At 34.3% G+C, this 27954-nt stretch overlaps 1 protein-coding gene across 2 annotated transcripts; it reads left to right on the top strand.

The window, feature by feature from the left end:
* Nucleotides 1–13029: 13029 nt before the first annotated feature.
* On the top strand, nt 13030–26567 carry zfh1 (Zn finger homeodomain 1). 2 transcript variants are annotated; one of them, XM_073083304.1, is made up of 4 exons: nt 13030–13293; nt 20555–20745; nt 20852–22910; nt 23057–26567. In XM_073083304.1, the coding sequence occupies exons 1-4, from the start codon at nt 13164–13166 to the stop codon at nt 23248–23250; spliced, it is 2574 nt and encodes an 857-aa protein (XP_072939405.1). In that variant the 5' UTR covers nt 13030–13163; the 3' UTR covers nt 23251–26567. The 2 variants fall into 2 exon arrangements, with proteins under 2 accessions (XP_072939405.1, XP_072939406.1); XM_073083305.1 differs by having other exon boundaries at nt 13031–13293; nt 20555–20727.
* The last annotated feature ends 1387 nt before the right edge of the window (nt 26568–27954 follow it).

The raw sequence follows: 27954 nt of genomic DNA, 5'->3' as shown, positions 1-27954 counted from the left end.
TCTTACTCTTTGTAAACTAAAGAAAAAAATATATAATATAACCGGAAATTGTATCCAGTAAAAAAACAAATTAGAAATATTCGTGTCTTGGAAGCACCTTTACCTGCATCTGACTCTACTTTATATCTAACAATACGAGTAGGTATCAAGCACTGCATAGTACACTGTAGCACGATAAGTTACAAATATGTGCATGTAACTTTAATTATACTTATGCCGTTTCATTTACATTACTAAGTGTTTATTCGAAAATAACGTTACATTTATGTTTTAAATAATATTATTATACATACAATCCGTTTTGAACTAAAACATGTATTTGATTTAGTGAAAAACGTTTATAAGTATTGTTTGTTAAATGTTTGCAACATCTGTTTACAATCTGAGATTTACTCTCATGTAAAACCACAAAGCTTATTACTTCAGATGTTTGTCACTGCCCATCTGATAAACCTGCTGACAAAAAAGCGACAAATCATAAACCATAGATACATTTCAGGCTTTGTGTTTTTATCTGGACAAACAAAGGATTTACAGCTTAGACACACTATCCGTAGCACAAGTCAAGTATTAACAATTACTTTGACACTTCTAATTGCAATGCATCCTGTGGAAGTGCAGACCATCTGGCACCGGAATGTGCCAACACAATTATACTTGGAATATTAAACTTTATGAATGAACACATAGAGGTGTCGTCGTAAAGGTTGGTGGTAGACAAAGCGGGCAATCGCTAGAACAATTAGCGTTTGTTCAGGAGAGACGTGACTCGGATGGTCGCCACATGTCGCTGTGAATAGGTGACAGAGATGCCACTTCAATGAGCCTTGTTGTTCCTGTTTGCTGCATTGTGCATCCTGACAAGTTATGTAAAGCTCATTAAATGGGTCGCAGGAATTAAGGAAATTATTTATAACTTAAATTGTTCTTTCAACCTTGCTTATTATATGTGACGTGATTTAATGTATTTAAATTTTAAAATGAAGTAAGATTTATTCACTGTATGTTTTATTTTCATAAAAACATAATAAAATGCTATTATTGACTGGTCTTTAATAGTCCATATTTTGTATACCTAGGTACCAAATACTTAATTTTAAAATGTATATAAACACGGAATAAGGAAAACACACAGCTTATACCTAAAATTGTTTACCCAATTTTTGCCGTGGGTTTTTGTATATACCTACTTAGACAATTTTAGTTAAGTATCTACGTCCTGCATTAAAACCAACTGCCAAATTTGACGTAACAAATTTCGATAACAGGGAATTTTGTTCTATATAAAAACGGCTACAAGTGCAGGTATTATACGTACAACACACACTAACTAGTACTCTCATACTCTATGACATTAAAATCACTTCATTTTTTGTGGAAGGGTTGCAGGTCAGATTAGTGACTGCGCTGAGGGCTGATACCACACCGATAACCTAAGGGCTACAGGCTGACATTCACTCTCCCCTTATCAGTTAAATAGATACGTAGTTTTTACGTTTCCTAAAGATAACCGCTTAACGTTTATTTTTTTAACTCCGCCTGTCGAAGCTGGTAATAAAAGATATGTTAGAGATAAGAACTGTTTTGTATTTCGGTAGGATGACTTCGGTGAGTTGAGTTTAGATAAGCTATTTGCGTGTAACTGTTTATTTTTGGTTTGGTTGTGATAATTTCAAAACAATTCAACATACATTAGCGCTACGTACACATCTATAGTGCTCAAACATAAAAACTCCCATTGTTACAATTGTTAGTTCACAAAGAATTAATTATGCACATCACTATTGGCATACATAATTTAAGGTTAATAGTGATAACACAAACAAGTGTATAATATACAAATATAGTTATTTCAGAATCAGACCTGAGACTGACATGGTACCGACGTGGTAGGTAAATACTTGAGGCGTTCCAACTTAGTCCTCAGAGGCACAGAAAAAAAATGAGATATATGTACTGTGTCAGAGGTCTGTAGCCAACCGCAGGTAGGAATCTAATCTTATCTATGTTTGATTACAGATATCCGTGAGTGGCTACTGCCGCTTATCATGAAGCCACTTATCATCAAGTGGACTGCATGCTCGTCTGCCACTTCTGAATTATTAAAAAAAATACGTATACGTGCATGTTTTTAGGGATTTTTAACAGGTCCTTAATTTACCTATATTTTACCAAAGCGTCTAAAGAAAACTACATTAAGAAATATATATTGTTATCTCCGCAGAAACATAGTTGAATTAATATTATACAATTGTGCGTCCCACGTTGAAATGAGACAGGTTATCTGGCGGCCTTATCGCTCCAGGTCGCAGGCCACGGTATAAATAAAAAACGGACAAGTGCGAATGAGACTAGGGGCCTAAAATACTTTAACTTAACTAAATATTAGGTCAGATTATGACATAAGCATTCATCTTCATGGTAAGATGCCGAAAGTATCAGCATGTTTCGACCGAGGAGGTGCCACCTCCTCGGTCGCCACACCTATTATTTATCAGCGCAACACAGTTCGTTTATTTCTTAAGTACCTTGAAGAAATCAGAGATGTATCTGGGATATTAAGATGCAACCCCTAAACTGATGACGAGACGAAGGTAAAGCAGCAGGCATTCTTTATTTTAAGTATGTCTAAGTCTACGAGTTCAAGCTAAGAATTTGATAATGAATTAATAAATAATATATATATATATATATATATATATATATAAGATCAGGGGATATTTTCTTTTGAAGCATAACACACTGTGATTCATCTAAAACAAAGTTTATTTATTAAATACAATATTAACATTTACATATAAAATATCAACTAAAGCTTAGGTACTTACCTAAAACAAAGAATCGACAATTAAATGTCCATGCTTACTATTGTTAACTTAAATATTATTTTACGTATTTAAATCAAAATATTCACAAACAAAGCTAGGTTTTCAATAAATTATAAAATAATATTGAAAAATACGACTTTTATACAACATTGTCAAATGACAAATGTCATCAAAGCTTATATCTCCCCCCTTTGATAAGCAATTTTTTTTTAATATATGTTCAGTAAAAATTAGCTGCAGAACTTAAAAATCAGCAAGCATAGGAATGAGCTTTGTGACATGATATAGTCCAATCGATCTTGTTCCACGACCAGTATTTATTTTAAAAACTGAATCCGATATTTTTTCTTCAATTTCAAAGGGACCAATTCTAATTTCATCCAATTTTTTTTTGTTTAATTTGTTTCCATAGTCAACATATACCTTATCTCCTTTTTTAAATTCATGTTGTAATCTATTCTTGGCAAATAAAATTTTATTATATTCGTGCGATTTTATTGACCTTTGCATTGCTACTTTCCTGTCTTCTTCCAAAATTTTTGTTAACAATTGTTTTACTTTTAATTCATGTGGTAACAAGTCTGTAGACTCACCAGATAGCAAATATTTAGGAGAAAATCCTGTTACAGAATGGTTTGTTTCATTGTATCTATTTCTACATTCTTCCGCTATTTTTGCCCAATTTGTTTTCCCTTTCGATTCATTCATTTTGCATCTTATTTTGTTCACAATAGTCTGATTTAGTCTTTCGTTCAAGCCGTTTGAGAACGGTGCGTCTACCGCTGTAAGTATTAATTGAATATTTCGGTTCTTCAGGTATTTTTTGAATTCAATCGAATTTAAAGCTGGATATTGATCAGAGAGTAATATGTCTATTTTTTCTTCTTTAGGAATTTTTTCTATAAGTTTGATGAAGTCTCGAGCATGTTGATTCTTAGAACATAGGATATATGCGTACCTCGTGAAGTGATCTACTAGTAGATGTAAATATCTTTTTAACGATATTTGACCCCCAAATCCTCCTATTGTATCCAGAGACATTATTTGAAAAGGCTTATTAGCTGGACCCAATTGCGACATAAAGCCATATTTTCTATTTAACCTTGTTTTATTTTTTATGCATATCTCGCAGTTTTTGCATATATCTTTAATATTTTCTGATAGATTTGGTGCTGTATAAAACTGTTTTATTTTCGATTCGGTTTGATTTATCCCAGTATGACAATATTTGTCATGAGTTTTTTTTATTATATCTTTACTGTAATCTTCACTTAGAACTATTTTTTTCCTATTTTTCCCACTTTTCTTATAATAAATTCCATCTTCTAAAACAATGTTCTTCTCAAGTTCTCTTATTTGAAAATTTTGTGCTTGATCATATTTTATGTCATGACTATCAACAATATTTACCGTCCTTAAGTTATCTTCAATATTTTCATTAATGTCTAATACTGGGTTTCTGCTGAGACAGTCTGCTTCTGTATTATTTTTTCCTGGAAAATATTTTATTTCACAATTATACTGTGACAGATAATGTGACATATCACCTAATTCATCGTCAGGTCTGTTTCTTATATTTAACTTCTCTAGAGGTTTGTGATCTGTATAAACAGTAAAATAGTTTCCAATCAACCAATGCTGCCAAAACTTTATACTCTCTTTTATGGCTAAACATTCTAAAAATATAGCTTTTTTAATTTTTTGTGACTCCTTTAATTTTTTTGAAAAATACGCTACCGGTTTTTCTTCGCCATTGTGCTGAATTTGTTTCAAAACTGCTCCTATTCCTATGGCACTGGCATCTGTATAAATAAATATTGGTGCTTGTGGATCATAAATGGCTAGTATTGGTTTGGAACATAGATAATCTTTAATTTTCCGGAATGCATCCTCACACTGTTCTGTCCAATTAAATCTCTGATCTTTTCTCAGCAATCTATGTAAAGGATCAAGAACTATTGAGACATTCGGAATGTATTTTCCATAAAAAATTATTTTTCCTAAAAATTGTCGTATTTGTTTTCTATTTTGAGGAGCAGGAAAATCTTTTATTGACTTCAAATTGTCTTTTAGAGGTGTAATCGTATTCTTTTGTAATATATGACCTAAATATTTAACAGAATCTGATGCAAATTTACATTTTGTTAATTTTAACCTGAAACCTTCTTCTCGAATAGCCTCCAGCAATCTTTTTAAGTGTGTGATATGTTCATCAAATGTCTTAGAGAAGATCAGTATATCATCAATAAAATTCACTGCAAATCCTGTCAGTCCATTTTTCCTTATAATATTTCCCAAAATCCTTTGAAATATGGCAGGTGATGTCTTAAGGCCGAATGGTAAACAGGTCCATTGGTAATGACCCTCTTGGGTTACAAAACCAGTCTTATATCGGTCTGTGATTTTTAATGGTATGGACCAAAAAGCTGAATTTATATCTAGAGTTGTAAAATAATTACAATTTACTGTTTTTGTTATTAAGTCTTCTATGAGAGGGAATGGTTGTGATTGTGGTATAATAATTTTATTTAAATCTCTGAAGTCTATGCATAATCTACTTTTTTTCCCTTCGTCCCTTTTAAATGCTAAGGTGACAGGTGCCGCAAACGGACTGTAAGATTCTTCGATCAATTCATGTCTTAAAAGTTGTGAGATTTGATTTTCTATTTCTATCTTGTCTTGGACTGAACATCTATATGGTCTTTTATAACAATATTTTTCAACTTGCAAATCTATACAGGCTTCATACTTCCTCACTTTCCCAGTGTCATATTTATTTTTAGCAAAAATCTCCGTGTAACTATCCAATAATATGTTTATTTGTTTTTTTTTGATCAGTATTTAAGTATTCTGTATCTATATTAAATTCGTTTGTATCTATACCTTCATTAAAATTTACTTCATATTCCTCTTCTTCTATATTTATTTCCTTATTTTCAGTCTGCTTATTTTCAAACATATTTTTACTACATATTCTAAAATTGTCTGTTTTTTTTATTTGGATATTTAAATTCTCATCATGAGTCAATCCAAATTTATATATTGAATCTAATCCTAGTATTAGATCATACTCAAAATTCTTATGTTCAAAGATAAATGCATTTATTTTATTCTTCTTTTGCAATAACTCCGCATCCAGTGTAACTAACCCTTTAGTTTTACCCCCTCCACTTATTGTTTTTATTGTGTCATAACAATAATTTGGCTTTATATTCTTGACCTGAACTAATTTTGAGTTTATTAATGTTATTCGTGAACCAGGGTCATACAGCCCCTTAGCTTCTAATGTATTATTTAACATCACCTTAATCTCAATTAGTGGAGGGAATTTTAGTTTTTTGGATCTTCATTACTCAATTCAACTTTTAATATTGAATTAGAATGTAGGTTTTTGTCATCGGTTGTTTTTTTTTCATAGTTATACCAGCACACATTTTCTGGATGATATCTATTTAATTTTCCTTTATTCTCACAAATCCTGCAAGATTTTTTTTCAATTTGTCTTATTTCTTGTTTATTGTATTTATTTGCCGTGCTTAAGGCTTTCTTTGTATCGTGTTTTCTAGTTAAACTTTCTAGTCCTCTTATGCAGTTAAATAAGTCATTTACTTCTTTAAGACTTTCTCTGTCTATTCTGTCCATTATGAAGTTTGGTAGACCGGTGGCAATCAAATAAATCAGGGTTTGTGTATCTATTGATTTGTTTATTTCTAGTAACAGTCTCTGTTTTTTTAAAGCATATTCTAACATAGATCCTTGTATATATTTAAAATTCATAGCATACCTAACTGGTGACCAGCCTTTATCAGCAAATGTTTCACTTAAACTTTTCTTCCATACAGACCAATCAGAATCTATAGTATGTTTAATAATCATTGATGTGTACCAATCTATACAAGTATCATCCAATAGTAATCTAAGAATTTCTACTTTTTGTAAATCTGTATCTATTTGTAAACGTGCACATTCACTTTCAAAGGTATCTAACCATTGTGTAACATTTGTTGTATTTCTTGAAAATTTTTCTATTGAAATATCTGCTACTAATCTCGTCTTATTTTCTGCTTTTTTCAACAATGTCGGTTCTATTGATGACGTCTCATGAAATTCTTCTAATTTCTCAAGTAAAAACCCATTAAATTGTAAGTTTCCATCGTCTAAATATGTTGATTTCATTTCCTTGGTTAATGTTATCCAAACCTGTCTCTTATCATGCCTTCTCTGGAGAGAATTTTTTATTTTGTCAAATATTTCATGCTTTAATATTTCTTTGTGTAAATGCACTGATTGATACTCTTTAGGCTCAAGAAAAGTTTGGTTTTGTGTATCCGTAATGGAGGTTATGGCATATATATTTGTCTTATTATCATCCGGTTTAGCTTTTACAATAAATTCAAATCTTAATTTCTCCATTGTATAGGTTGTCAATTTTTTTATTTTTTCACATGTACATGAATTGTCGATTTATAAGATCAGGGGATATTTTCTTTTGAAGCATAACACACTGTGATTCATCTAAAACAAAGTTTATTTATTAAATACAATATTAACATTTACATATAAAATATCAACTAAAGCTTAGGTACTTACCTAAAACAAAGAATCGACAATTAAATGTCCATGCTTACTATTGTTAACTTAAATATTATTTTACGTATTTAAATCAAAATATTCACAAACAAAGCTAGGTTTTCAATAAATTATAAAATAATATTGAAAAATACGACTTTTATACAACATTGTCAAATGACAAATGTCATCAAAGCTTATATATATATATATATATATATATATATATATATATATATATATATATATATATATATATATAAGTTTAAACTAAATCGTATACATATGAATCATGTTGTTGAGGAGCAGATATTTCTTTTCATTGCACGGAACCCTAAAACACAATGATTATGAAGTTATGTAAACTACTCTGATAACAGAATACCTATAGATGTTGATAAAGTTCACATCATACCGCTTCATACGAGAAACCGTTGGTTACACCGGTTTTAAAACTAAATATTAAACGTTTAAATTTTTGTTCAAAAAGTAATTTTGCACTTAAATTAATAACAATAATAGGTCACCTTCAAAATGCCTGACTGAAGGAAATTCCTTTACTACGGCTTCGATTTCAAAAGTTAAAGAAAGTAGCATAGGGAGAATTCTCTTTAACTAGGCAGTTCCTAATAAGCTAAATATCACCTGGATCTCCATAAAAATAGGACATGTTTTTTTATATTATTAAGACAAGTTTAGATTATACGTCGTTCAACACGCTGATCGAGTGCGAATTGATGTCTATCAATTTTACGCAACTTTGAAAAATCTCAAACATGCAATGGTCTCCTTCATCATGAATTAAAGTAGGGGACAAAATTTCTGATATTTTTTACACAAACCTCAGAAATATTAGAGTTACGTGCATAGGATTCAAAACCTAAAATATCCAAGTAGAAGGAAATTGGCAGTAAGAAGTAGAAAAGTGGCATTAGCCACTGTGCAATCACTGCTCAAACTCAACTCATGACTAAATCAACAATTAGTCTCCAATTATATATGTAGTTTCCATCTCTCTCAACATTTTCCCATAATTACAGCCTCCAGCACCGGGAGTCCGTTACATTACAATCGACAATAGCTCGCTAATAACATGTAACATTGTATGCGGGCGATCGAGCACCGTGTATTTATCGCTACATAATCGTTTAGAGATCGTGGCGATATCGCTATGGGACGATACAATGCGGTTTTGCAACGATAATACTAGTGTTGTAGTCATTTTAGTGATATTGCAAACGCATGAACGTTATTTACCTTATAATGATTGCGTTGCCCAGTATCAGGGGTAATAGTAGATAATAATTGTACCTATATTCTGAATGTAATTTCCTACTACCTATGTTGCATAGCTTTGTCCTATTTTCAAGTTTATGTTTATCGTAAGAGATAAAATATATCTAGGTATATAGGTAGAGGTATCTTTAAATTAAATATGAAAATTTAAATTCTATAATCAGGTATGCATAAGCCTATGTCTAGGCGCATAGGCCAAATTATTCTAATTCAGATCTATTTAACCGCACAAATCTGACCACGTTTTGTGGTTTATATAAGGTGTATCAGAAATATGAGTAGGTATCGAAACTTCCTCACAGATCCTCTCAATGAGAAGGAAATAGTCAAATATTCGATAGATGGGTAATTCACTCAATACATACCTTAATACCAATAATTACCAAATACATATTCGTGTCTAGAGAAAGCAAATTATTGTGAGTCATAGATAAAAGTAGGTAATAGAGAGATCTATTATTAAGACAGGTAAATATTTTACATGTTGTACTAAAATACATTCTCCTTCGGAACGTATTCCACGGAATTTCCCATCATAGTAACATCATCCTATACCTACCAACAATAAATTTAATTAACGCCTAATAATACCAGCAAAAAGTTAACCACAACTTCTACATGCGTATTATCCCTCCAGGGAACATAGTTTTTGTCCCTGTAGTTCCGGGACTAGAATAGGGCTACGGAATCCCCTGCCTGTCGTAGGAGGCGACTAAAAGGGGGCTTCCGGGGTTGCGGACGGCAAGAGTGGGAGCTCGAACTGTCCAGCAAGCGACCCCGGGAAGGACGGCGGTATGTGTGGTCGCATACCGTCGTAAACAAACATGGTGTGGGAGGAGCGAAGACTGCTCCCCAGGGTAGAGCCCGTTGGGCATCGCGCTTGGAGGGCTCCGGTTGTGTTCCGTTGGAGATCCCGGAGTTCTCCAACAAGCGCCGAGGACGGCCACCGGGGGGGTTTTAGTGCGGTAAGAATCCCACATAACCCCGTGCCGCTCCCACGGCATAGGGTACCTTTTGAAGGTTTCCCCCTCGAGAAAAAAAAAAAAAAAAAAAAAGGTAAAAACAAGTACCGTATCATTTAAATTTATTGGGGAAGTACAATAAAATTCATACATTCGATAATTAAAAGAAATGAGGTGCAGTTAATAATAAATTAATTCCCGATATATAAAGATATTGTTATAACATTTTCGCAACGCGGTTATATTTTTTATTGTTGTCTAAAAACCAAGTTATACACTGATACCTTAATAAATTTGTGAACAAAAATGTTTTTACTTTACGACTCACCGTACAGCATTTAATTTACGTACCTGAAAACGGTATCGGTACCTCACCAGATGTTCATGTTTGTTAACGCTGAGCGTGAGAAGCATCTTTATTATGATTTATATAAAACATAGGTAGTAAAATTTGGAACCCAACCATCTAGCAGATAGTTGTGTTTTTAACTGACGAAAGTCGCAGGTACATATGTGAACATTTATATCGGTTTATATAAGTGTTATACGTGGTAAACATATAAGTACGTGGTAAGGTGGTAAAGGTAAACGTAAAAGTGGTACCAAAAGTACCAATTTGTGATTCCATTGCAACGATAACACACTCCTATTGCTAAATCATAACAGCATTCTTAATTGCTAATGTGTTCTGATTCACAGGACCGGTAAGTTTAATCAACTTAGTCCTTCGAGTTACAACGCATTTATAGCCTCAGATAGGTGTCAATTAGTATACAAGATTGATTACAGACAAATGATACCTACAAAATAATATTGCCCCCCACGGGACGAGGCCACGTGTGATGTGCTCGCCGGGAACCGAACACGAGGTTAATACCTAAATAAACACCGATATCTGACACCGCTGTTACACTTCAAATATGTTATTGGTTATAAAAAAACAAAGATAATTAAATCAATACTTTCTTAAATATGTTATACGTTAAATATGTAAGGAAAAAATAATATAGATTTAAGTTGCTTACAATATAGGTATACGTTAAAACGGCCAACGTACCTACAATTTTAATTAAGGTGTTAATTTAATTAACAACTAAATATAGGTACCTATCTACAAGGAAAATATTTTGTTAATGACCATAGGACGGAAATTGTAATACAGAAAAACATAATAATCACCTTGTTACTAGATAGGTACATACCTATCAGTAATAAAGCCCAAAATGATACCTATGTAGCTATTTAGGTATTTAGATTTTTTTATTATTGCACACTATTCTCTCGCCACATCAAGTTCTAAAATCAAATAGGCTGACATTTCTAAGTACTTCTACATCGCAGTCTAACTCTACCTAATTCACCAATTACCAAACAGTTCATACTCGTATCATAAATCTACCTTTACAGTTGTAAAGGTAGATTTTGTGGAGTTAATGTAGTTACATTAACTCCACAAAATGCTACAAGAGAATTTCTGAGGCTAATGGTATAGGTACATTATACATTCATATTATTATTATTAACTATATTTATATTTTACTATGTACCTACTGTAGAGTATGTGAGTATTATAAATGTGTTATACCTAAGAACTACTTATGTGTACGTTCGTTACATTTTGAGACACGCCTGCCATACGATACTCGTACCGACTCTACATAATAGAGCATCTTCCATGTAACAAAAGATGCAGGCGACCATTATTATGGATGTCACCTATCAATTTCACGGCGAGCTGCCGATCCAAAAACAAAGCCCGTTGAATACAAAGAGCTTTCCCAAAGCCTAGGTGTGGACACGTGGTGCGCACGTGTTCGCAAGGTGCCATTGTCTTTAGGTTACACAACGGATAAATTACCTAAACACTTTGTTTTATGAGACTTGTCATAAGGTCTAACTATAAATCATCATCAACAATTTATTGTCTCACAGCTATGCAAAAGGCTCCTCTCAGAATAGAAGGCTTGGCCACACACCACACCACCACACTGGCCAAGTGCCGTTTGACAGATTTCAAACCTGTGGGAACTTCTTGTTAAGATCTTTCAGGCATGTCAATGTATATGTTATTTGTTACTAATGTTAGAACTTATTTATAGCGACTCGCTTAAAGTTTATTCATTTTTGTATATGGACTAAGAAATAAATAAAAAACATAATATATTTTTAATATTAGATAATGATTAAGTAAGATTTGTTCCCAGTAATCGTACTCGTAAATACTAAAACCTTAAATAATTCTGCAGGAAAAAAGGTAAGTATCATTATTATAGAGTTCATAAGCTTGTAAATTATTCATATTAAGATCCATTAAACCTCCTAAAATATACTAGTTATACCTTTGCTACGACGATTCAATTTAAATTGTACCTATCTTACGAACTATCGTCGACCTAACATGTTAACAAAAACATATAAAAGTAAACATTTTTGTTTAATTACTATTCTCATTTATACTTCTTAATCACAATAAAATACAAGTAAACAGAACATACGTTGATCTCACAACGTACAACGTAAGGTGACGGCGAATGCGCGCCGAGCTACATGTAGCGCCATCTAGTGTCCGAAAGCCGAACTAAAAGTGCAACTACGCACCGACATCGTAGCAACACTAGCATAACATGGCTTGTATTTTGAATATGGAGGTACGATAATAAGCAATAATATAAACTTTGTAATAATAAGAAAATATTTTTTATTTATCTATAATTTTATCCAAGATAGTGCTTAACAATAATAAAGCAGTGTATTTATAATTATTATATTGCTTTGTGTTAATAAAAATGATAATAATATAGTTGTTATCAATAAATCTTCGAACAAATATTTATTTCAACGTCAACTTAACGATTAGGTACTCGCAGCGCACGTCATTACAACATAACAAGACGCTAGATAGAGACAGGTAGAGCTCCGAGAAGGTGGAGCGTCAAGTTGTATATAAACAAGTTGAAAAGGTGGGCGAGCGGTCAAAAAGTGGTCGAACGAGTTCGGTGGTGATATCGGCGGTGCAGCGTGCATGTTGCATCGTGCGGCGAGCGGGCTACGGCGGGGCCGGTGGTGAGACGTGGACGGCCGTCGGCTCTACTAATTAAGTATAGGTGGGGGACGTATTGGCGCGGGGGCCGCGGGCGCGCAGGGCGGGGCGAGAGGCGGGCCGGCTTCATTCCGCCGCGCGCCGCGCCGCAGACAACACGTAGTCCGCGCGCGCGGGCCATGGTCGCGAGAACCGATGAGATGTTCGGGTGCTATGGTGACAGCTACTCGTACCGCCTGTGGAGCCTGGCCAACGTGTGGGGCGCCTGCCGATGTGAGTAGCGCCGGGCCAGCCGTGCACGTGCGCCCGCTTCGCCGTAGGACTTTAGCCGCTGACGTCAGCGAGGAGGCTGTGCGATCCCGTGTAGTACAACGTAGATGCGGCTCGGAGCCGGCTCGTGGTCGGTAGTGCGCCGCGTCGGTAGTCGCGGTCAGTGAGTGGGTCGCGGTGTGAACGAGGTGTCGCTCGATGAAAGTGCAGAGCTCGCTTATGGGAGTTGGCGGTTGGTACGAATGCTTGGCGGCCGGTTGGCTTGCGGACATGCGGAGTAAGCAGGTTCCCACGTCCACCACCACGGCCAGGCGGCTCGCGGCCCTGAGTAAGCTTCTTTTCCTTTTACGTTTATTTGCTGTTTATTTTATTATCCACTTTATTTTTATGTTTATTGTACCATTTTATTTTTTCATTTTATGTTTTCCACTTCTCAAGTTGTATCACTCGATATTATTATTTCTCATAATTTATCAAGAGCACTTTCAATTATTAACTTGGCTAAAAAGTTGGAAAGTCGGCGAAAAGTAAAAGTTAAAAAATTTAAAAGTTTTCCCCGAGTTAAATATTTGGTGTATCTAACCGTTAACTGAAACAGGTGAAAATGATATCACCTCTCAGCCGCATTAAAAATAAAACTCGAGCACGTCTTCATTAGAAATAACCTCTGTGTTCGGTAATCTCCCCTCGACTCCCCTGGGATATAATTCATCCACTTGAGAATCGGGAACAGGTATACACAGACTTGAAAGAAAGTTTCGTTTGTCGAGGGGAACCCCGCTCTTTCAGCGTCTTAAATCGTAAATGATTATGTTGTTTTAATTCATTTGCTTTTTTCTTTCTTACCTTTTATTTTTTCTTCGTCTTTAAACGCCGCCTGTCTGGAGTGGATAATGTGATGGGGACGTTTGATGTGGTAGAGACTTATAACCGTCGACTGTGCGTAATTTTTCGGACGGTAGAGTTCGAACGTTTGAATACATTAGTGAAAATAGTTTTATTGTTTTGATCGAGTGTACGGTTAACAAGACAATATTATTATGTACGTTTCATGTTGTAACGATACTCAATGGATCCCAATTACGTCGGACGCAGATAACATCAAGTTGTACGGGGTTTATCGTTATTCGTGTTTTGTAAACTAGTGCGCATCAATTAATTGTTTACGTATTAACGTTACTTTAATCGTCGTCATAATCTTCCAGAATATTTGGATTATAAATTTAACATAGCTCTTCAACTCTACTAAACTCAGTATTGTTGTAGTGCAATCAAATTTAAACTCTTATGAATACTAATTACAATTAATTTCTTGCAAATGTTTTTGAACTTGGCAAATTTTTAAACTCAGTGATAATTTATGTAGTATAAATAACGTTTAATATACTATTTCAAATAACTGTGTATCGTGTAAGTCATTAAAAAGTTACAAATATCGTTATAATCTGTACCGTAGTACAGTGGCGTAATGTAAGGTAATAAAACTTTTTGATATATAATATGTTAATTTCGTTTGCCTAAGGAATTTTATGAAACACCTACGTGACTTTCAAAACTAATATCGTCAAAAAGACTAAACATGTAACCTATTACATGTTTTATTATAATAAATGTATAGTGGTTTCATGAATTATGAACAATGTTTTGGATTCACGCCTTAAGTAGGTACCTATTTTCGTGAAATATATTAGTGTTAATATTAATGATGACAAAAATGCTGTTAAAATTTGTTGAAATATAGATACATACCAATACCACTAATGTTGACATTCTATAGATGCACAAGTCTTTCGATGAACCATGTAGTCTTACTAATTATTTGTTTGTTAACATGAAATCCTCTGCTTCATTAGCATTTACAAAGTTCCGATCCGCTAATCACTTGTAAATATCGTTTCGGATAACTTTATCACTAATTAAACCACTACCTATAATGATATGGCTAAAGGTACGTTAGTAGAGTAATGGTATTATTGAACAAATTGTGTTGTTTTCAGATAATTTGGTTCGTCTGATAACTTTATTGATGAGTCAAATACTGAAGATGAGCTTTAATTGAATACCTATGTCTATTGTTAGTCATCATAAACTATAAGTAAAATATAAGATGTTATTTCCAGAACCTGAGTCACGATAGGTATTTTTCAAGACCTGCAGAAAACTTAATTGTATATTGATTTTTGATGTGTCTAACATGGAAGTGAGTCATTTGGAGACTTTGATCGGGATTTTGCTTCCATAAGATAATGTTGCTATCTTTGTTCCTACTGTGTTGTGACTTGTGACTGATTTTCAGTCACATATATGTACTATTAAAAATGTTGCGTTTTATATAAAGATTCGGTTTTGACATATTTATAATGCCCACATCGAAAAGGGGTTAAAAATACTTAATAAATTACTAATATTAAAAAAATACTTAATGTAGATACACTATGAGATACTAATATGTTTGTGATTTATACAAATCACGTGGAATGCTTTATTAGCTCTTAATCATGTCTAGTTATTTGTGTTTACATTATTTATCTCTCACTGTATGGGTTTGTTGCCTACTAAAATTGTTATTTTTCTATTATTGTTATAGTATGAAATAAAAATAATTATAAATACCTAAAATTATAAATATTTTATATTAAAAAAAATATATTTTCTTAGTAACTTTAAAACAATCATAATTACCTAATGTAGGATAAAATGATGGCGTTGCAGTTATTTATACCACAAATATGTTACAAACCACTCGGTATGGTTATTGATTTTAACCGCAATAATATTTACAATCTGAATTTCACGGGGAATTTTCATAAATGTATTCTATATACTTATTTTTACTTCGTGAGCATAAGCTGACTCATATTGTTAGATAGAGTCGCCTAGAACATGTCTACTTGACTTGAACTACCCATTATCTTATCAAATATCCTATTTTATATTAGAGATATGTGTCTTTGTGCGTGAAATATATGTCTTTTTATGCCAAAAGAATCCCAATACAAGAATATCATGTTAAGCGCTCTACCAAGTATCTACAAATTTATCACTCCATAATTTGCGACTACCGTTTTGGAATTTAAATTTAGTGTACTGATAGAATAAGAGTGTTACTCGCAATATAGCTTCCAAGATACCTTCGTATCAAATTAGTCGCAATAACGTAATGTATGGTCACCACATGGCACAAAGCGATCGTACGAACACGAAAGTAAATGGGTACCTAATGGTAGTCGCAGTAAATAACAGCGTCGTCGACCGCAATACAATAATTGAACAAGCAGCGTGCGTCCATATAATAAGTTCAATAATAATTCTCTCAACGCAATTTACAGACGTTTCAACATGGTCTAGTCTAGGCGGGGTTTTTTGTTGCAACACGTCGGCCGCCCCCGACCGCACAGGTGCGACCAATCCCCGCTCGCGCTTGCCACAAACAATCATCAACTTCTTATCGCTACTTCGCTGTGCGATAATTATTCTTGTGCACTTGTGTGCATGTCCATATGTGTGCGTATGTTTTAGCGTTCCGCACCAAAAACGGATTAATTAAATGATTCTAGATTATTCTTAAAGTCAAAAATGTGCACTTATATAGTGTGGGAAAACTTCATTACATTAATAGGCTAGAATCTAGAATAGCTAGATTTTTTGTAGATCACCTATCAAATAAAATCTAATTGAAAATATTAATGAAAATAATTGGTTAATTACATAATACACAATTATGAATCAAGGTAGTGAATACTAATAAATGTAAAATACTATATTCATTCTAATATAGTATTTTAATAAAATACACTATAAAATAATTATTCATTAATTTCATAACAAATGCAATTCCGTAAATGCTAAATATATAGAAATATTTCAAGATAATGACGCCCGTTATTAATAACCAATCTATCCAATGTTTTGTTTACCAAATAGTGAAATCTGATAATTTATTCATACTTGACGTTGTCGTTTTTTCTATCTTCAGTCGACAAAAATTGGATAGATATAACTTAAGAACAACAATATAATCACCTGGATCCTACCTTATATAATTTTATCAACACATTTAGAGAAGGTATTGTGTACGCAACACTGATTGGCCGAGCCCGACTCACAACTGACTGGTTTTTATCATCGGTGAACGGACGCCAGTGCACACAGATTACGAACGATAGTTTCGTGTGTAGGTGTATCATCCGCTCCCTGATAGGTATTGCACATAACTTTGTAATGTCATATCATGAGGATAAAAAATATACCATATACAATTAGGTACTTACGATAGGTACGCGATAACAACGGAATATGCCGTACCTACGAACCGCGGTGGGGTACGCGTTACCTATTAAAGTAAATACTTTTTACGTACTAATAATTTTAATTGTAACCAATTTAATCACATGCATAAGATACTATATAAATAAGATATAAGTTACAATATCTAATTACATTATAATGACTATGACTTATATTACACTAATCTATAAATGTGAATGCTATTTTGGGATATATTATATTTAACTGCTTACAATTATTATCTATCATAACAAAATGGCTAATATTTCAGAACAAGAATACAGTTATTCGAATTTTGTTACGTTTAGATTAGTGTTGCGATTTACGTGACGCGACTACTAGCGCCATCTGTTGTCGAGTAGCGGTGATGTTGTACAAAGAGTGAATTTATTGTTATATTAAATTTACCGTAACATTTTTACGCAATTATATGCATATTTCTATATCTACTTATTATTTTTAGCAGATTTTCCTGGCTGAATTCTGATTTGAAAATTGTAAGGGAGATTGATAAGATAGGTAGGTAATTTGATTGCTATAAAAGTGTACCAATGTAGCGTCCAACGATAATTATGTTTGGTGTAAAATTATTTAGTTGTATATTCAACAGACTCTTTATTGTAGTTATTATAATTTACTTTTAAATATCTGTGACATCTTTGTTGTAATTTTGTGTGCGCTATACAATTATCTTATGATATAAAGTCTTAAACAAAAAAAAATACGTTTTTCTCATAATTTTTAATTTTAAAATTAAAGTATCTACGTAAACAAATATAATTAATCAGTTAGTTCACAAAAAATAAGGCTGAACATGGAAGCACTTCAAAAATCTTTGTAGAGTCATGTGAATATGACAACGCATTATTTTAAATTTCAATAGTATAAGGTATAAGTAGCTTTTCGCGATTGCAAACCACATAGACTTAGTGGTGGTTCAATGGCATATTATACGTCTTCATGAAGAAGGTTCTAGTTTCGATTCTTACTAATACCTAACACTAAATTAATTAATTATTTAAAACTGGGGAAGTAGATAAATAAGTGTCTTATTTATTATGTATGAGGTATATAGGGTGATTTTTGTAAGTGATAAATATTTTGACGACTAGTGTAGCGAAGCGGTCACAATAGCGATCTGACACGCACGTTCCAGGTTCGATCCCTGGCCAGGTGGATATCTAATTAATGAATTTAAATTTCTATTTCGCGTCTGGATGTTGTACCTTTATCCGTTTTTAGGGTTCCTACGATAGGTACCTGTAAGAAAAATCCTAATGTATATGGAGTTGAGCAGCGTTATTATTTCTTTTTTTTGGTAAGGTAAAATAAATTTAAAGCAAATGTCGTACCTACGAGAAACAACAGAAATTATCAAATGAATTTCAACTCGCTCATGTTACACCAATCATAATTCCGGCACACGGTAAACAAAGCAAACTAACAAAGGTAGGCAGCGCTGCGTTATCTGTGCGTGGGGTAACGAGGCCATATTTTCTAAAATTCAATACCGGTGTCCAGCCGCCGCCCGCAGCGCACGTGCGCCCAGTCCAGCTCGCTTAACGACCCACCGTGCTAGCCTGATACCACTAACTAGATAATTCATACATTAATTATAACTGGAATTGTAATACGTAATACGAACAGTTTTATGAAATTGAAAGAAATGAGCAGATCCTTTGATGTTGTCAACTCCATATTGCATGGGAGATCCACTTGAAGTCAGTCGCAGGTGCACGCTACACTTGGGCTAAGTTGAGATGTTCCGTGTTAATCCCATCCTTCAAACTCCAGAATGCAGCAGAAGGTGGTAGAGCCCTTTGTAGTTCGACTCCGGCGGCACCACCGCCACACCTATTTCTACCTAATAACAGCAGTGTTAGGCGCTGCTGTGTTCCGTATTAAAGGATGTGGTAAGGGAGACAGACTTTCCGAGGCGTTCCAGCATAGTCCTCAGGGGTAGCGGCGCATTTGTGGCCAACCTCAGGTAGGAATATCTAATCCTATCTGGGGTAAAAAAATGCAGCAGTGCCTCGCGTTGTTATAGGTACTTAAGATAAAATAGCTGTGGTAACGGAATCAGCGCAGTCGAAGTGAAGGGAGTTCTATTATCGTTAGGTATTTTTATAGCATTAGGCTTGTGGTAGATATTATTTGGAAAATTGAAAAACCCTTCATCTTAAAGATCTACATTTCAAAATTCGAAAGTTACTCTGTCTAGTTTGTAATTACCTAATTACAATGTATGTAATTGGCTATCTTGCATTAACGTACATTTTTACTTACTGAAATAGGTACCTATAAGCTATGCAAAGATTGTTTTAAATCGACTCCTAATAGTCTGAATACACTTTCATATGACCAAGGTCACATTAATCGAATCCTCAATAAATACAAAGAATTGCATTTTAAACGAGTCCCAGATGTGAGACCTATGACGATGCGTGCTAACGCCGCCAGAGCCCGCTAGGTGCGCGGGCCAGCGCTCGGCACCGTGGAACGCGGCACACTAATTAATACGTCGCGCCGTTGTTTTGCTCTTTATTATCCTTGATTTACGACTACCACGCACCGACAACGCTTTAAAAATGATATTACGCGCCAAAACGCCCCGTATTACACAAATAACCGACTCCAAATTGAATCGTTGCCTCGTTTGTTTTTATACAGCGCGGAAAGGTGTCCGCGATCATTTTGGACGCGAATGAATACGGTTAATTGTTTATTTGCTGCCGGCCGCCGTGCTGCGGGAGCAATCTTTATTGTCCGTTTTATTGCGCTTTACAGGCTATTGACGATTTTTACGGTTTCCAACGTAATTTTAACATTATTAGGGATTTTTTATAACCAACAGGTATATTAACACCGCTTATTTTAATAATTTATTCTTAGAAATAAAATATTTGTTAAGTTATCAAAAAGTTTGTTATATTTTATTGTTACTTTTATTTCAAAACCCCTAAGTATCGTAACTACATGTTGAACTACAAAATAATAAGTTAAATATTTACATAATAGGAACGTTATAAGTAACACCTGTCCAAAAGTTCCCGCTCGCCAAGCTCCGTACAAACATACAAAACTCGCACTTTACGCATTCTCTAAATAAACCTCGTCTCTCATTACTCAGCACGGGATACAGCCGACACTCGCCGTATAGTCTCGGTTTACTTAATTTATAACAATGTAGTATTTATTTGGTTACAGATTTCAGAATTTATTGAATAGTAATGAAGTGTAATAAGATAGGACCCGTTCACTGTGGAAGCATGTAATACAATTATGTTTTTCTCTTGTTGCAGTCCGGCCGCTGGCAGGTGGGGGCTCCGAGGGCAAGCCGTCGGAGGAAGAGGAGGACCGCGGCGGGTCACCGCTGGGCCCCGGCGGCCCCTTCCCCTGCAGCCAGTGCCGCGGCGCCTACCCCACGCGCGAGCAGCTCGAACGCCACGAGAAGCTCCACTCCCCCAACACACAGGTGGATACAGTCAAATATGTCAGTGCTCATTGTAATATACCAAACAAATAGCATTCGAAATATTCCTTAGCTCAAATCGAACTAAACAGATAAAATTCTAATGACTAAACTTTGTTGTCAACAGACGTGCAAGATCTGCCACAAGAGTTTCATCAATGTGTACCGACTGCAGCGGCACATGATTAGCCACGACGAGAGTGCTAGACTGCGGAAATTTAAGTGCAACGATTGCGACAAAGCTTTTAAGTTCAAGCATCACCTTAAGGAGCACTTGCGTATTCACAGCGGAGAAAAACCTTTCGAATGTGCCAACTGTGGGAAAAAGTTTTCTCACTCTGGTTCATATTCCTCTCATATGACCTCGAAAAAGTGTCTTGTAATGAATCTCAAGATGGGAAGAATAAAACCCAACAATCCTGCCCTAAACCCTGATCGAAGTCCATCAAGAAAGCGATCAAACGCTGTAGTTGCATCTCAACACAATCACAATATATCACCTAATGGCTTCTTGCCTATCCTTCCAAAATATAACGCTGCAGCGTTATTTGCATCAATGTCAACACAAGAAAATAAATTTTCTCAACCATCTCTGCCCCAACCAGGCATGATGGGGTCATACTATATGGGTTCATACCAATCACCACATGGGATACCACTCGTTTCAACACCTGGTCTTCCGGCTTCCTTAAGCCAGTTTATGGCTCAGCTAGCGTCTTCGCGATACCCACCAAAAAACATAGAAAATCCGTACAGCCCAAACAAATTTGTTGCTTCCTCGGGAGATCCTGAAGATCTTATAGAAGAAGTGACGGAAGAAGACGACAAAAGATCTGAAGGAAGTGCAGAATTAGTTATGGACATTGAAGATGACGACGCATTGTCTGTTAAAAAAGAACAAGACGATCGAGAAACAGATCTTGGATCTCCTCAAAACTTCGAATCCGTCCCTTTAAATAATAATGACCATGACGTCGATAATAATCATACAGGATTTAATACAATATTGCAATCGGTCAATGCATCTGTTACAAAGCATTTCTTTAAAGCGAATATGGAAAATTCTTCTCCGGATTCGAAGAATAATACATTAGAGCCATTACCTCCTCCACAATGGGTTGTAAAACAAGAGCCTGAAGACTCACATCAATGCTTAAAATGCAATGCTACATTTAATACTAAAGATGAGTTACTAGAACATGATAAACTTGTATGTGGAAATATGTTTAGAAAACATGAAGGCTTGGCGGCTCAAGTAGCTGAAACTGTAGCCTTAAATAGACTAGAAGCTGAAATTAGAGCTTCTATTCAAAGTGGTGTGAGTGCCAGCGAAGATGAAGATTTTGGTCGAGACGAACGTGATGATAAATCTTCGCTGACCGATTCTGACAGAAAGATTAGAGTCCGTACTGCACTAAGTGAAGAACAACAGACAATACTAAAAGAACATTATGCTGTAAATCCACGACCAAATCGTGATGAGTTTAAGAAAATTGCACATCAAATTAGTCTCGATAGTAGGGTGGTACAGGTCTGGTTTCAAAACAACAGAGCAAGAGTACGACGAATGACACAAACAGTTGCGATGTCCGACCAACCTTTGGATCTATCTACGAAGAAATCAAATGTATCAGTGACGTCAAGCCCATCGCCGTCACCGCCTTGCAGCATTTCAGTCACACATTCCGACTCCGAAGAAGCGGTGAACTTGAGCCAAAAATCTTCTCGTAGTACAACCCCACACCATACACAATTTTTAAATACGTATCCACATTCCAATTGCTCATCTTTATCTTTTACTGACTTTGGACAATCACCCTCGCCGGGAGAAAATATCAATGGACATAAAAGGCTACTGTCACAAAAGATACCCATAAGTCCTATTTTACCAATGGATAAACTTCTCCAGTATAATGACATCGCGAATGCTAGATCTCCTATCCTCGGCATGCACATGCCGTCAGACACAACCCGACAAGATTCAAGTCCGTCATATGAGCGACATCCTTGGGGCGACGAGTTACAAACGCCAATCGAATTCGACGACAAAGCGTTTGTACTTAAGAAAAACAAGATGAAGAAAGGTACTGAGTTTAAGGAAGGTGAAGGCCAATTTGTCTGTGATCAATGCGACAAAACCTTCGTCAAACAGAGCTCGCTGGCGCGGCATAAATATGAACATTCAGGTTAGTAAATTTCATACCTGAATTACCTGTGTAAAAACTTCTAAGTTTAAAAATAAATCATCAAAACAGACACATTATTACCTATACACATATTGATTTAGGTCCTAAAAATGCAGTATTAATAAGATATCTTTCAATGCTTTCAGGTCAACGTCCCTACAGATGTTTGGAGTGTCCCAGAGCATTTAAACATAAGCATCACCTGACAGAACACAAACGACTCCACACAGGAGAAAAACCATTTCAGTGCTGCAAGTGCCTAAAGAAGTTCTCTCATTCAGGCTCCTACAGTCAACATATGAACCACAGATTCGCTATTTGTAAGCCCTACAGAGATTAAGGTGGTAAAGTAAGTAATTCCAGCGTCAGAACATGATTGATGCTGTAACTGTAAAAAATAATAATTTTAGTGATGTAGCTACCTTCGATTTTTTCAAAATCAATCGATTTGCGAAAAGACGAGTCGCTAGTCAACGTTTTCATGTGATAGTATTTACGCCACGCGTATCTGATTGCTAATTTTTCGAATTAATGCCTTTAAAATCAAAATTAGCAAGTTAGGTACGCGTAGATTGAAAACAAATATATTATTATAATTATTATGAAACTTGCATCAAGTCACTAACTAGGTGCTCTTGTTAAATTCATAAATTATTAAATTACAAAATATATTACTTACTTGGTGTCAAAACTGTTAGACCAAAAACAATCATGATATGCGAATATTGTGAGACAGAAATTATGTAAGTTTTAGGTACGAGTAATTTTCGTGCAAACATTTTCAATCTAAAAACGATTGAAGTGCAAACAATTGATATAGTTATTGGTTTTGACTTTTAACTTCATTATAATTAAAAGGTTAATAATACTCATAATAACAAAGTATTTGTTGCCCGGTATTTTTGTTGGGACATAAATAATATAGGATCAATGCTCAATGTCCTATTTTTGTACAATAGATCATAATATTTTGATAATTTGTATGATTAATTACTTGTGCCAAATGTACCAAAGATGAGTGCCATGCGAAGCGCCAAAGATGTAATTGATCTTTTTAGTATTTTAATTTGATGATAGTTTTATGTGCCGCATCCCAAAGGCCAGTACCTGTATCATAATACTCCTTGATAATAAACTTTATTTTATTATTATTTTATATTGTGCCAAATATTATATAATTAAGGGTTGAGTGCGTCCACGTCGTTGCTCGTTTTAAACTTATTTTAATGTTTTAAAGTAATGGTACCTATAAGTATATATGAGTGCAACTATGCAACATTGAATGCATTGGATCGGTTAGATGCTTAGGTTAATAGACCGCGTGTCTATCGTGATGACAATATAGTAGAATAATAGTATCCGTAATACTTAGATTTTGTGTATGTACCTACTAACGTAATGTATTGAACAATATACGTACAAATGAGTACACATTTATTCATCGAAATCTTCATTCATTCTTCCGAGATGCTTCTGAATTAGAACAGTCGATTTTTCATCATCAGCTAGGATGTTATCAGTATTCTCTATTTCCATAAAATAATAAATCTTAAAATTTCAGAATTTATTTTCTATTTGTTAAAATTTTAAAATTAGTGTAACTAAGCTTCTCGTATTTGTAACACATTAAGTGTTTAGATAGATTAAATCTTACTTAAGTTTAAAGCATTCCATAATACTCCTATGGGATCTCTACTGTGTTTAAAAAACTCTTTCGATTAGTCCAAAGATTAGAATCTATTTAGAGTTGTACATAATAATTATTGTAAATAGTATAGGAATTTATATGTAAATATGATCGCTTACTCAAATACTAACACTAGCGCGCGGCGTCATTCGCCGTGTCGACATACAATGAATTAAGAGACAATAATCACCATCTTTTTATTCAAATACAATATGATTATATTAATAAATTGTATCTTGTAAATCAAATTTTAATAGATCTAGTGTTGTTGTGTACATTGTAACTTAATTTCAAAGACATTCTAAATTGAAATAATTTTATCACTTGTTTAATTATATAATAATTTGTCGCTTTCTCAAAATTCATTAACTTTGTACTTAATTCGCGTTGTATATATGTAACGATAGACGATGTACCAACTTATTGTCTCATTTTTCATCATAGGTAGATACCCATAAATATATCTTAGCTATGGAGTAATACTTTGGACTTTACTTAAAATCATACTTTTACAATATTTAAAATTACCTACAAGGCAGCTGAACAGTGTATTTTCTTTATATTGAGTAGAACATTAAACTTTTTCATTTCTCTGTCACTTCAGCCCTATGTTAGATCAGAAAGTTCCTATGCAAAATACACTTTAAGAGATACAAACCTAACGATTATTTATAAGTACCTAAGTAGATAAAATTAATTTGTAAAGGTTTCTAAGCAACGAATTACCTACATAAATTATTACCATAGATTATTACACACAGTATATCTACCTACATTTCTGATTTAGTGCAATGATAGATCTATGGACACAGTATTTGATCGAGTTCAATGAGGATGACGACTCACAGCTCTGAGAACAGTTTTAAAGCTTTATGTTGACAGCATTTGCTCTATATCTATGCCAGACTGCTCCCAGCTTGAAGTCCAAAGCATCCCCAGTCAACTTTGATTAAACTGTCACCATACTTATGACAGGCTCTCAACAACAATGAAGCAACGCCTTGAAGGATTCATATCCTAGGGGGTTACTCCTTACGTGTGCTCAGAACTTGTTATCATGAAAGCTAATAAGTTGCAATTATCAAGCACATTAATTAACTTAGGTAACAAGTCGCGAATCACCGGGTGGCAATAAAGTGCCAGCCGTCCTCCTCATTGTCATCACTTGTTAGAGTTATTACAATAAGAATAATAATATAATTATATGAATACTCAGTAGTTGGCACCATTCTAAGCGGTGGCGTTTAAGCATCAGTATTCCGATACACTTTCTAATGTTACAAGGTTACAAAAATTATAAATCATAATAAAAATTATTATTATTCTTATAAAATTACTTATCTTTATATAATGTATGTATTATATGATAATTGTAATTGGATTAAGCGAGCCTGTTTGAACTATTTCATATTTTATTATCTATTAATTTGTAAGTAATTTCCAAATTGTGACCGGTGGGCTAGATAAACCAAAGATTAATTAATTGTTAACGATATGACGCGGAACCTGTACCATATAGTATCCCGTCATCCCCTAGCTATAGCTTACTTTAGTTTAGTTATGTGCCAAAAATAATTTTAAGTAAGGCTTCAAGTAAATTTTATACGGAATGGAAATTTTATTTTTTACACTAAAGGCATTATGTACTATGGCAATGTTTAGTTACGTACTTGTGGAATAATATATTGCAGAAAAGTATTTCTTCCTTTCTTTAAGTATAATTTTAGTGATAATAAGCCAAACGTGAATTCCTATTGCCATAATGTGTTTGTTGTATCGTGAGCGCGCGCAGCGGTCGCCGGGTTGCGACCACTTGTTAAACTAAGGTACTCTAGATTGTTAAACTTACGCATAGATTAACATGTGTTAAAATATTGCCTATATAAATTATAGTAATTCATTTTACTTGATATTATAATGTATATTAAATTTATGAATATTAAAATATATATATTGACATTTCAATGCAACTTGCTGATTTAATTTATACTCCCGCTTCCCTTATTCCTCATCATCGACACTTCGGGTACAATAGCGGTTTGTAGACCCAATAAACGACAAATCTTCACCGTTAAAACTTAGAGAAATGACATGCAACGGGTAGTTTCGTTGCGATGATTTATTCACCACTAAAGCAAATGTTGAAGAATTCCTTTCCAAGAGACTTCCAATAATCAATAGTTTCAGAGGGTCGGGACTAAAGTTTATAACCCATTCGTCGCGACAGAATCCCTGTCGGCGTGTTTTGATTTAACATTCATGTGCGGTATACGCCAATTGGCTTTTTTTTTTAATTGCTCATATCTTAGCCAAAACCAGCCAAAAAGAAAACATATTTGCAGTGTGTACACATTTTTTATAGCACAGCAAGTTACTGTTCACCGTTTCCGGAATTTGAACTTTTAGAAAAATTGCGAATTACTTGCTAGTTGCGGAAGACGCCTAATGGCGTTTTCCAGGGTTTGACAACCTTTGATTGTTTATATTAATTGACAGTCCAGTCGGCCAAGTGGTTAGTGAACCTGACTATTGTGTCGGATGTCGTCAGTTCGAATCTCGCTCTGGACCAATAATTGTGTGATAAGCACAATTATTTTTTCAGTGTCTGGATGTTTTTTATCTATCATATTTAAGTATTTAGAAATATATGAGTATGTTTATCAGCTGTCTGGTTACCATAGTACGAGCTCTGCTTAGTTTTGATCGGATGGCCGCGGGTGTGAAAGTGTCCCATTAATAAGAATCAAAAAATATATTGACATATTCAATTAATATATATTTTTTCTATAATAGAGGTGTTTCTAGGGATCCCTTTACTTCGCAATAATAAAATGTTTAATTCTAATTTTGCTTTGACATAACGAATTAAGTATGACTTTTAATTTTATAATATTACTATATAGATATTAGATTATTAGGATACAGGAAAGTATATCAATGTAAATTTTACATACGGACATAAAATCTTATATGAATCAGTAGAGAAACGTATATTTGCATATTAAAATTCACTAAAACTGAACGAATATGTATGTATTTAAATTATATAAAAGTTGTTTAAAATTTTGTACTCGAATTTAAATAAAGAATAAACGTTTTACTCGACTGACTTATTTTATCATTTGGAATTTTCTCTTTTTTAAATTTATCGACATAAATATTTTGTCGACATCGAATTTCGATAAATGTTATTCATGGGCATCATTGACTGTCATATTGACAATGACACTATTGACGTATTGCAAACGCCGTCTGCGTTTGCAATATACAACTTGCGAGACCGGTGGGTATGAAGTCCATGAAGTCCCATCTTGCTTGCTTGACATACTATAAGCAGGGACTGTCCTATAATGAGGC

Source organism: Epargyreus clarus, unplaced genomic scaffold, assembly GCF_041222505.1.
Source record: "Epargyreus clarus isolate Ecla_fem2 unplaced genomic scaffold, WU_Ecla_fem_2.2 ptg000019l, whole genome shotgun sequence".
NCBI lineage: Eukaryota > Metazoa > Arthropoda > Insecta > Lepidoptera > Hesperiidae > Epargyreus > Epargyreus clarus.
The sequence above is the reverse complement of the archived record's forward strand: the minus strand, read 5'-3'. Positions and strand labels throughout refer to the sequence as shown.